Source organism: Pelodiscus sinensis, chromosome 1 (genome assembly GCF_049634645.1).
Source record: "Pelodiscus sinensis isolate JC-2024 chromosome 1, ASM4963464v1, whole genome shotgun sequence".
Taxonomy (NCBI): Eukaryota; Metazoa; Chordata; order Testudines; family Trionychidae; genus Pelodiscus; species Pelodiscus sinensis.
Window position 1 is genome coordinate 99,614,800 of NC_134711.1, and position 12,130 is coordinate 99,626,929.

At 40.1% G+C, this 12,130-nt stretch overlaps 1 protein-coding gene across 5 annotated transcripts in view; it reads right to left on the reverse strand.

Annotated features, from left to right (window-relative positions):
• Positions 1-12,130, reverse strand: part of DRAM1 (DNA damage regulated autophagy modulator 1) — a 65,796-nt gene that overhangs the window by 25,876 nt on the left and 27,790 nt on the right. Inside the window, exons 4-7 of one of the 5 annotated variants that reach the window (XM_006138036.4) lie at positions 11,538-11,715; positions 7,515-7,570; positions 4,732-4,824; positions 1,021-2,593 (exon numbers count right to left, since the gene is read on the reverse strand). In XM_006138036.4, the coding sequence (XP_006138098.1) occupies positions 2,549-2,593; positions 4,732-4,824; positions 7,515-7,570; positions 11,538-11,715 (372 nt within the window). In that variant the 3' untranslated portion in view covers positions 1,021-2,548. Of the gene's footprint in view, positions 1-1,020; positions 2,594-4,731; positions 4,825-7,499; positions 7,571-11,537; positions 11,716-12,130 lie in introns of those variants that run through there. The other 4 variants (XM_025178941.2, XM_025178942.2, XM_025178943.2 and 1 more) reach the window with 4 other exon arrangements.

Consider the following 12,130-nt stretch of genomic DNA (forward strand, 5'->3'; position numbering starts at 1 on the left):
CATACATGGTGATTATAACTTCTTCGATGCTAACAAAATGTTCTTCATTGTGCATTGTACTGAGTCTATGAATTATTTCCTAACTTTTCCCACCAAACCATTTCTAAATCCTGTTTTTTTTTTTATAAGTGTCTCCTCCTTGAAGTTATTGTGAGTCCTGCTCCTACCTTCTTGTGAGGTATCAAAATAAATGATCTGTAACATTGTGTCTTCTTTCCCATTCCTTAATCAATGCAGCACATCTCTTGCATTTACTCTTTGGACTAGATTTTAGGTTTTTAATAGAAGAAGTCATGGTTACTCTTTCAAATTCAAGGCACACAGATTAAAGATGTTAAATATTGGTTAACTGACTATTCGACGGAATTTCCATTTACTACTCGACAGGAATTTTCATTGACTACATTTCAAAGGCACAGCGCAACATGGAGCCCAGGGTCAATGGAGGACTCAGAGTCCCCGCTGACCCCGGGCTCCATGTTGCACTACGGATTTGAAATGCCGCATGGAGCCGGTGTCAGCAGGGGACTCCCCAGCTGATCCCAGGCTCCCAACAGCATTTCAGTGGAACCCGGGATCAGCTAGGGACTCCGCAGCTGACCCCGGGTTCTGCATGGCATTTTCCCGGAACCCAGGGTCAACTGGGGAGTCCCCAGCTGACCCCGGGATTCACAGCGCCACTCTGAAATGCCGCCTCGATGTTTCAAAGGGGCAGTGCCGCACAGCTGAGCCACTGAGGATCAGCTGAGCAGTGTTGCCCTTTGAACACCTCCTCCATGTTTCAAAGGAGCAGGCCCGCACTGCTGAGCCCAGGCTCAGCTGTGTGGTGCTGCTGCCCCTTTGAAGGATCCCCCTTATAATCGACTATTCCTTAACATCTTTAAAACAGATCCCTACAGATAGCAAATCCAGCAGTGCTGTCAAGCAGAAAAAAGTAACACTACTCTGGCTGTGGGGAATCTTAAAAGGCAACTTTGTAGAGTTTTTTTCAAGCTATTAATAAAAGAAAAGGAGACTCAGTTGAATTTGGCTTGAAGTTTAATATATATCAAAAGATGCATTAGCAATTGGCAAGTCTTTGACACAATACTTCACTGATTGTATACATGATATTTAATATAAAATTAATCCCTAATGACACACATCCCTATTTCTGCAAATGATTGTGCTATGCCATGGAAAGTAACATTTTTGCTGAACTAGACTGTTAGCTCACTGATAGTTGAGTGGTTTTGCTGAACTAGGCTGATAGCCCAGTGGACCTTGTATGAATCCAATGACGTTTTGTCTTTTCTCTATAGTCCATGTAAAACATTTCTGCCTACAGATACTGGCAAATGCTAGGTCCTGGTTAGTTCTAATATGGCAGACTCCTCTGTTACTATAACAAACTTCCAACTCAGACTCTTCAAATGCAGTAACAGTTTCTTTTAGAAACAAATTATAAAAACATTTATAGTGGAAAAAAATTTAGCAGCATATCCCACATCTTATCCCAATCTTTGATGCCCTCCAGTAACGTTCAGTTCTTTCATATAACTATAAGCAGCTCTCCCTCCCACTTTAGTTTTTTTTTTTTTTTTATAACTCGAAGGTAGGCTTCTCCTATTGTCCTCAGTTAAAAAGTATATCAGAAGGCCTTTGCCCCAAGTTTATCAAGCAGCATTAAGATGTCAGATCATCCAGTTTCCCTCTGTTTCTGAAAAGCAATATTTTATTATCCCTTTCCTTCCCATTACAGTCTTCAGATTAAGCTACTTAGTAGCCAACATTAAAAGGAGCTATTAGCCTTCTGCAGGCAGGAAGAAATGGGCAAGTTCCTAAAAAAACACTAGAAACTGATGAGAAAATACTGCTTGAAAAAATGTTAACAGTCTAAATGTCCATTTAGGATATTTATAATGTACTCATTACCTTGACAGTATAAGTGCTGAAATCTAGTAACTATAAAACTGTATGTCTTGGAACAAAGATACCCATGTCTGCTCGCAACATTGTCTTCCTCCAACCTAGTGTCTTGCAACTTAAAAGGGCATAAACCTTGATTTTAAAAAATATTCAAAAGATGGAAGAAAAGCCCCATATAATATTTTAATTAAAACTGAACAGATTTAATTTTGTTCACTTTCTTGACACTGCAAATAATGTGCAAACTGTGTTTTCCTTTTCAGTTGAAGACTATCGCCATTAGTCAGACTGTTAGTAATGGAAAAACCAGCATGTGTTCAAAAGTGGAAAGTTGTGGAGCCTCTGTTTTATACTTTGAAGGTCTCCTTTTGGTGCCTTTTTCCTATAATTATCAAACAGTAATATAAATTACAAAATATGCAGGAATGCAGACTAGAGAGAGCCCATTCAAGGAAAAAGTAAATTTACAAATATTGTTAATATTAAAAAGGTGTCCAGAAATAGGATTATGCAGACTGCGGTTTGATGCAGTGGTTTCGTGGTGTATCAGCATTGAAATCTCTTGTTTCGCTGCAACAGTTTCTTTAATAAAAAAAAAATTCCTACAATGTTCATTGATTAAAATATAATTTTCCTATTGTCAGAAGACGTCTTGTATTTCTGTTAATATCCTTAAGGTAACTCCCTATAGGAAAGATAAAATAAGATTACTGTAACATAATTAATTAGTTTTATTAAGCACAATACTAGGGACCACAGAAACAGTGTTGGGATGTTTTAGCAAAAGATGAAAAGTGATGACAGCATTTGGAAATATGGATGGGAAATGAGTTTTGTTTAGAGTTCAGTGTTTAAATTGTAATATGCAGGTTGATTGGTTTTCTGTTTGTGCTGGTTAATGTCAGAGGCTGAAGTCTGAAACTGCAGTGTGTAAACTGTGTGCAGTGCTGTAAGGCATACCCGTTCTCTGAGGCTGTGTCCAGATTCAGGGTTTTTTTCGACAAAACTTTACCTGCGCCTAGACTGCAGCCGCATTCTTTCGAAATTAAATCGAAAGAACGCGGCTTTTCTTTCGATGACAGTAAACCTCATTTCACGAGGAAGAACGCCTTTTTTTGAAAGTGCTCTTTCGAAAAAAAATGCAGGACTATGTAGCACCTTAAAGACTAACAAGATGGTTTATTAGATGATGAGCTTTCGTGGGCCAGACCCACTTCCTCAGATCCAATAGTGGAAGAAAAAGTCTTTCAATTGTCCTTTTCATATGTGTTCATTTTTTTTAATTGTATCCTTTGGTATATATGGTTGTGACTATTTTCTTCCACTATTGGATCTGAGGAAGTGGGTCTGGCCCACGAAAGCTCATCATCTAATAAACCATCTTGTTAGTCTTTAAGGTGCTACATAGTCCTGCATTTTACTTCAGCTACACCACACTAACACGGCTACATTTCTATTACTTTCGAAAAAAGGCGTTCTTGAATGCCAACAGGGCTTTTTAGAAAGAGAGCATCCAGACTCACTCGCTGCTTTCTTTCGAAAAAGTGACTTGCTTTTTCGAAAGTACTGCTTGCAGTCTAGACGCTCTTTTTCGAAAGAGGCTTGCAGTCTAGACATTGCCCAAGTGTCTAAATTTAATATTTTTAATGTGTGTTCATATTCTGTTGTAGGATATAGATTAGGAAAAGAGATTTGCATTTCCTGTTTTATTATCTTAAAGCCATGTGTATCCTTTAATTTATTTTGTAAAGTATGTTTGGTTACATTTTTAATGCTGGAATGCTTTGCGTTTACCAATCCCTGTGCTTATTTGGCTACTGCATTGTGAGAGAGTCTGTCCTTGACATGATAGTCTTCCTGATGGAAGAAAGGAGCAAGTACAGTGCTGTCTAGGAAAGCATTATGCACATATGCTGTTCTCAGAGATCAGAAATACAGTTGGTGGAATGGCAATAAATATTCAAGAGGCTCAATACTAAACAATCAGCTCAATTCTGTCAAGTGCAACCTAGCCACACTAGAAGATTTTCACTTCAATATTTTTAAAAATGTTGTTAAAAAGGAAAAATGAATGACAGCTGCATCTTCTCACAACTTATTGGGCAGCATAAATCAAAGTGCATAACTTTTTTTAAAAAATGAGCAGGGAGAGTCTGATTGAAAGAAGTGAATTTTTACATTAAACTCTTTAAAACATAAATAATATTAAAAGAAAACCCAACAAAACCCAATTCAAAAGGATTTATTTCACTTTCTGATCCTGCAAAAATATAGGCACATGAGTAAAGTTATCCATTTACCTGGATAGCTTGGATTCAGGCATTTTAATACTACAGGCAGTCCCCGGGTTACATGGATCCGACTTACATCGGATCCCTACTTACAAACGGGGTGAGGCAACCCCGCACTAGCTGCTTCCCCCCAGCAGACCAGAGAGACGCGGAGCGGCTTTTCTCAGCAGACACCTCAGCTTGAGAATAAAGGACTGAGGGAAGTGAGGTGTGGGAGAATAAAACTGAGCTCTGGAGAAATGTTTGGCTAGAGTTTCCCCTACAATATGTACCAGTTCCGACTTACATACAAATTCAACTTAAGAACAAACCTACAGTCCCTATCTTGTACATAACCCGGGGACTGCCTGTACATTTGATTTTGAATTATTCAAAAATTAAAGTAAAAAGGTTCCTGGTGAAAGACCAGAAATAAACTGTGTGGTGTTACAAAATCTGTATGTGGATACCTTTTGACCTTTCTATCTTAGATTAAATATTATTATTTTCCATAGTACCTGTCACTCTATAATGCTGACTTATAAATACCAACCTGAAAATCTCTAATGAAGGTTAAGAAGAAGAAGATAAAACCAAAGGCCACTGTCCATTCACAGATTGCACTCACCAAATGATAAGTATAATCCTGATGGAAATGAGAAACAAAACATACTTCCATATGAAACTCTAAAACATGGAATGGTAAACAGAAATGGCAAATCAAACAAAAATAGAAATTCTCATCAATGTACAGGTAGGGAATATAAAACACATAAATGGCTGGGATTGCTTAAATTTTTGGAATTGCCCTTAAGGTTTAAGTAGAGAAAAACATTTAGTGTGATGTGCACCTTGGAAATGTGTGGAATGTATGCATAAATAAATAACAGCTGTTTGGCTGAAACATCCCTTCTACTCTTAGTAGTCTGCTTATGGCATGTGTAACCACTTCTGTTTGAAATCTCTGAGGATGTCAATTCCTGCATTCAATGCTCAAAGGTTTTTATTCCCAGATATGTATTACTAGGGTGCTGAGTGCTTTCTGTAGGGTGCTGAAAGCCCACAACACCAGTCAACTTCAGCACAAATTGAGGGCTCTAAGGGCACGTTTACACAGCAGGGCTAAAGCCAAAATAAGCTACACAACTTCAGCTACGTCAATTGCGTAGCCTAAGTCAAAATAGCTTATTTCGGCTTTTGGTGCTGTCTAAACAGCAGGAAGTCTGAAGAAGAGCACTCTTCTTCCGACTTCTTGCTCCTCGTAAAATGAGGGTTACAGGAGTCTGAGTAAGAAGTCCTCCAGCTTGACATTATTTTGACATTATCTCAAAATAAACTGCTTGTAGAGTAAATGCGGACTATGTTATTTCAGTATAATGTCAGTTATTCTGAAATAACACTGCTGTGTAAACGTACCCAAAGAAACATGCAGGATTAACTCCTTTAAAAAGCACTGTAGGAGTGGAGGAAGGAAAACATATCCAATATTATATGTATTCCCTATATACGTAACTTGTACCATTATGCAACAGTAAAAAGCATAACAAAACTAGTGACTTCATAAGCAACACATAACCAGTAAAAATAAACACATGTCCTTGATAGTATTAAGTGTATAAATTGTGCAATAAATTAAAGGTTTCCAGAACACTTGTTATTGCACAAAAGAAAAGTGAATGTTATATATATGTGTGTGTCTCACGCCATTTCCAATTTGATCAATATCTCTTTTTATTTAAAAACAAAATTTAAAAATTAGCACAGAAGAAATGTTTCTCCTTTCCTTCCCACTTCCCTAACACCTATATTTCAAAGATCTGATCCACACTGACGCTTGGTCCATGTCTTCACTCTGAGGAAGATCGACCCTTCCGGAGTTCGATTTAGTGAGTCTAGTAAAGACCCACTAAATCGAACTAAGAGGATGCCACCCTCGGCGGTTGGTATTCCTGTTTCTGTGTGGAGTAAGGGAAGCTAACGGGAAAGTTTGCTCCTATCAGTCTCCTGCTGTGGGAACAGCAGGGAAACTTGAATCAAAGTACATCTACTCTAGCTACGTAATTAACATATCTGGAGTTGCATATCTTAATTTGACCTTCCCCTTTAGTGTAGACCTGGCCTCAGAAGGTCTGATCCATGCTTTGGTTCCTGAAAGCTAATACAGGTTTAAGCTTTCACAAATTAATAAATACACTACAGGCTCTGTATCCTCTACCATTAAATAATAAGTACTACACAAAGTGAAAAAACTAGAGAAAAATCTCAGAAGGATATAAAAATAATTCATTTTAGCCATAATCATTCCTACTAAATGTTAAATATGAGGGAGCCAGTGGCTCAAATTCAACACCTTCATTCAAAGCCAAGGAAAACAACAGAGTTAGGCCTCAAGCAAATGCATGACACTTTCGCAATGTGCCTGTCCCTAAGGTGTTTTGTAGGAAAGCTTTAATACACTCTCTTATAATGAAACACATATAGAATTAAAGGGGATTTTCTGGAAGCAAAATATGCCATCTACTTCAATAAAAGGACACCATTCCATAACACAATAAACACAGGAGCTTGACATTATTAAAAGTATCGCACATATGAAGATTCATCATCTCAGATGCTTTTTCACTGTTTTATCTAAGCGTGTTAATAAGGGTAAGCTTGGCAAACTTCAGAAACAAGATGCAGGCACTGTATTATTTTACTTCATTTGTAGAGAAAGTACTCCCTCCTGTGGCATAGCCTGTCCACAGATCCAACTTTTTTCCCAGTCATCACCACAAATGCTCTAAGATCCTAATCCACAGAGCATTGAAGTTAGTGGCAAGACTGCTATGAACTCTAACAGGCTTTAGATCTGAACTTAATCCGGGGCAAGGATTTTAATTAAGAATGCCGAAAAAGCCCAGTAAAATAAAGACCAGAGCTAAATAGTCATCCATAATGCAAACCATGATCTCAGATTGAAGAACAGACTGATTTGTTTTTCATTTCATTGTATGAGGACGGGGTTGCATAAGGAAGTAAAAATGCTGAAACAACTCACTTCTATAGAGAGGATTAATCACAAGATTCCTCACTCAATTTTGCATAATCAAATTGTCTGGAACTTTGAGCACTTACTTAAAATGAAAGTCTAGTCTTTTTGAGGTTTACCCATCACTCATTTTAAGAATCTCGGCTGTTAGCTGTTTTCCCCCTAAATAGCTTGATAGCTTGCTTATGGTCATGCACTATTTAAATTCCTTGTGATCTTGTCCTTACATGTGCCTAAAAATATATAGTATCACATACCCAAGCTATAGGCTGTAGGATTACATTGGTTACCTAGGAAGGTTTTACCTTTTCACCTGGAATCCAGTCAATTTTTATCGAAATTAATGATGCACATACAATCACTGGGAAAAGTAATGTAAAGGAAAACCATACACATTGTTTAATGAATAATAATAAAAATGTCTATTTATAATGCATCCCATGTCCCTATTCTCTAAGCCTGAAAATACCAAACGAGCATTTACACTGCAATATAAAAACAGACTATTAAAAAGTCAAGCAAACATAGTGTACTTGCACAAAGGTCTTAAACTGGTCAGCACGAAAGACACTGACTAAATAAGATTACAAAAGAGGGAGGGTGAGATGAGGCATTCTTATGGACAGAAGACCCCAAGAGTAGACCTTGGCTGTGTGGCTTAGATTTATAATAATTTGTATGAATACTGCTTCCTATTTACAATCCAATCTGAAGCCCACTAAGTCAACAGAATCATTCTCATGAACTTCAATGGGCAATGAGGCAGGCCTCTGAGCTGTAGAGTGCAGTGTGGTTAGCCTCCAAGAAGGTAGTTTATCAAGTCTCCCAGCAGAGAATGACCACCAGAGCCTTCTAGTATGAAGGTTGATGTCAAAATGAAACCATGGAATAGGATCCTCGTGACCAAGCTTTGGTCAACTTTTGGTTTCTTGAGCTATATGTGGCAAGAGAAAATCTATTCACATGATGAGGGTGGAAACCGCACTATAATACAAAAAAAATCCCTCAAAAATATTTTCAAGACTGAAGTTTAACAGTTTCAATCTGGTTCATCTGTCATTGGATTTCTTATATGCTGAGTTAATAATACCATGGAGCAACCACCAGAGCAACTGGGTAGTGTCCAGTTCACTAATCTACACCAGAAGGGTTAAAACAATGATCAACAGAAGTGATTTGTTCTGAGACTCAGATCTGGCAGCCCATAGTAACAAGTTTACATAACATTTTTCCTGTCAACTAGGCTGAATGCACCTATAGAGCAGTTAGCACACAAGTGAGCATAACTATTTTCTGACAAATGTAACTTGTTTTATCAGTATAAACTGTATATTTTACATACAAGAAAAATGTTCTGTTTTTTTTCTACAGGAGATTCACAGCAGAGTTCCTTTTCTCACTAGCATTGCAGCTGTCACAAGCCCAGCAGAATCACAAGACAGTCAGCAATTTTACAGATTATGAAATAAGTGAATATTGTCATCTATGGTTGATTTTTTTGTTTCCATATTACATGGCCCAGCAGCATTACGTAATAAACCTCACTTTTCCCAGAGCAGGATTTCTTAACAGATTTGCAAACTTGTATTTCTTCCCTTTTCACATAGGCAACATTATTTAAAATATAAAACAGCTGAAAGAAACAGGTTGAAGCCAGACGACAAATGTGTAAATATAACTTGGTATTACCCAGCATAGTGATGTGGGTCAGTCATGAGTTGCATTATGAACATTCACCACTATGAGTGAGAGAAGCTGTGAATTTAAGAAGCAGATTTGACAACTAGTGTAGTCAGGTGTTGAACTAACCATTTTCACTACTGCAAGCAGGAGAAGCTGTGAATATGAGCCTCTTCGGTCATAGTCTGCCTTTGGAAACACTTGTATAACTTTGATTGCTGCACATACTCTAATGGTAGGGTGGCCTGCCAGTTTAAGGGCCAGAAGCCCGAGGCTAGCCAGCCCTGTCTGATCACATCCTTGTCTGCTAATTAACTATATGATAATCAGCAAAGACAGCATTGACTGGGTGCAGGTAACAGCCTGAGATATGTGGACTTCATAAAGATCAGAGAACTCGGTTTGGAGAAAGGGAACCACAGGGAATAAGTTTGGTTCTGGTGGCAGTCTCTGAAGTAAGGTCTAGCACAGAGGTAGGCAATCATTTTTGATGGGGGATGGGCTACTCCAAGAATTTGGTAAGTGGTTGAGGGCCGCATTCTTCCACCATATTAATGGAGGAGGTGCGGGGTTTGGGATGAAGGTTGAGTGCAGAAGGGTGCCTGTAGTAAGAATTGGTGTGCAGGAGGGGGTGTAGAATCTGGGAGCGTGTGGGTGTGAAGGAGGGGGTTGTGATCTGGGGCGAGGGTTTGGGTTGTGACCTCAGGCAAGGGATTGGGGTGCAGGGCCTGAGAGGAGAGATGGGTGCAAGAGGGCGGGGCAGAGTGTTTGGATATTGTGGGGTTGGGGGGGCAGAAGTTAAGGGGGAGGGAATGTTGGAGTGCCAGAAGCAGGCTCTGGCCGGGAGATGCTTATCTGGGTGACTCCTCATCATCAGCCCACCAGGTTCCTTGTCTTCCATTCCCTGGCAGGTCACTCAGAGCAGCTGGCTGTGGGGCCATGTGTGTCTGTGAACAGACTCACATGTGAACAGACTTCTCAGCTGCGAGACTGAGAAGAGGAGGGAGGGATACTTAGAATGCTGCCTGTTCTTCAAACAGCAGCTCCCATTGGCCAAAAGAAGCTGCAAATTGTGCTAGGAGTGGAGACAAAATCTCCCAGATTGTGCTGGGGGAGAGGAGCAGCCACCCCAGGCTCACAGCTGTTCACAGACAAAAAGAGCCCTGCAGCTGACTTTTCTGGGAGGTGTGTGGGGGTGGGGCAGGCAGGCAGGGAGCCTGACTGAGGCTCCCACTGTGCCCCATGTGCTGGATCCAACAACTTAGTGGGCCAATTCAGCCTGTGGGCCGGATTTTGCCTGGCCCTGATCTAGTAGAAGTTGATGACTCCAGTGATGCAGCCTGGGAGTAAGACCCTGAGAAAGCAAGGGAGGACCTTGATAGTAGCAGAGGGAGGTGTGTAACTGACTTCTTTGAGTCAGAGAGTTGGACAAGGAAGGCAGAGATCTGTGGAAGGATTCTAGCTAAAAAAGAGCTGGGAGTCCTTTATGTTGGGACTTAAGGTTGAGGATTGTTTTGTTAACAAAGACAGATTCCATGTAGGGGAGAGGAATGAGTGGACAGAGAGAGACTGTTGATTACTTTTGGGAACTTAGTGAGAGGAAATTGAGTTGGAAAGTGCTGGGCCAGCAGGATGTGCTATGGATGAGTCACCCCCTTATGACACAGAGGCCTCAGACTGATTCTTCTCACACACACATGCAGTCATCTTCTCAAAGAATAGAATCTGACCCTTTGCCTTTAGTGGCTTAGGTGTTATGATGATCTAAAAGAAAAAAGCCTGACAGATACCTAATGGGCATGTACGCGTTTCACTATTCAGTTCCTCTACCTAGCACTCCAAAGATCATTTATCCAGGCCGAGATAGTACAGGCTAGAAGGATGACTGCTTGCCTTTTCAGTCAGAGGGCCCAATGTGGGTGGGCTCCCATCTGCCTTCTTTGTTTCTTATAAGGTAGTTTGACCTGTATATAGTGTGTTGGTGGCTAACTCTTGGACACGAGTGCTAGGCTGTATGTTATGCAGGCTGAACCTCTCTAGTCCAGCAGTCTGGTCCAGCAACATTGGGGTCCGGCATGATTTAGTTAGCTGGATGTCTGCTCATCATGGGCGTGGCCAAATTTCCCATGGCCCCATAAAAGTTGGTTTACAGCCACCAGTCCTGGCTTTCAGTGTTCTGTGCTGTTACCTAGCTCTAATTTATCTCTAAATGTCTTCTAAGAGCCCAGTAAGCAGTGGCAATGTTAGTAATGCTGCTAGAGAATATTGACCTCTTGTGGTTTGGTAAATGCTCTGGTTCGACACCAGTCAGGTCCTGAGGGTGTCAGAGTAGAGAAGTTCAACCTGCATTTACATTGATGAGCTGACGCTTAGTATAAGAATCCCCTTTGCTTTCTTCTCTGCCCTCCAACTATAAAGAAAAGTAGGAAACAGAGGCATTAGACTTAAATGCACAATTGACATATAGCTTCTGCAAAGAGCTGGTAACTATCATTCATGCTGCTTCTAATGCCAGCTTGCTGAACATAGTGATCCATGTGCAACATGGAGCAGTAGTCTAGTCTTTATCCTGCTTTTGAAGTGGTTTACCATGAGTGGAAGGACATTCACATGTAAAGATACAACACTGTGATACACAAAAAGGATACTGGGAATGACAGCCATGCATGACACCACAGCAATGGCCATCCTTATGTAACATGTACTGTGACTGTTCCATTGTGGACATGACTTGAAAGAAATGATGGACTGGAGTGTAATGTACACAACACCAGAGACAAAAGCCACAAGAGCTCCTCCGTCATGGACGCTGGGAACCGCTAACTCCTGGAAAAAGAATCAGTAGAGTGATTATCTGTTGTTATTTATTTACAGTAGTGCCTAGAAACTAGCTGTAAAAATTGAGCCTGCAGATCTGTCCTAACTGTGACTTGAGTTGTGGGAGGGAAGGGAAAGGTTAAGGAATATCACAGTAACTGTAACAACAGTTGTTAATGGGAAAAGGAGCAAAAGTGAGACATGCTGCTTTTGTACGAACAAAAATGTTGACTGATACAACTTAAGGATGGTGTTTAAATGTTAGCTAGTAAACAAGAGAAGTAGAGGACCAGAAACCAATTAACTAAAACTAGTGTGTTGGGAATTAGGCCTAATTGATGGAGGGGAAAAAATGAGATGAGCTATTATGTCCATCACTTCCTTTTGGGGTTCTTAAAGAGACTGTAGGAAGGGAAATTGGGTA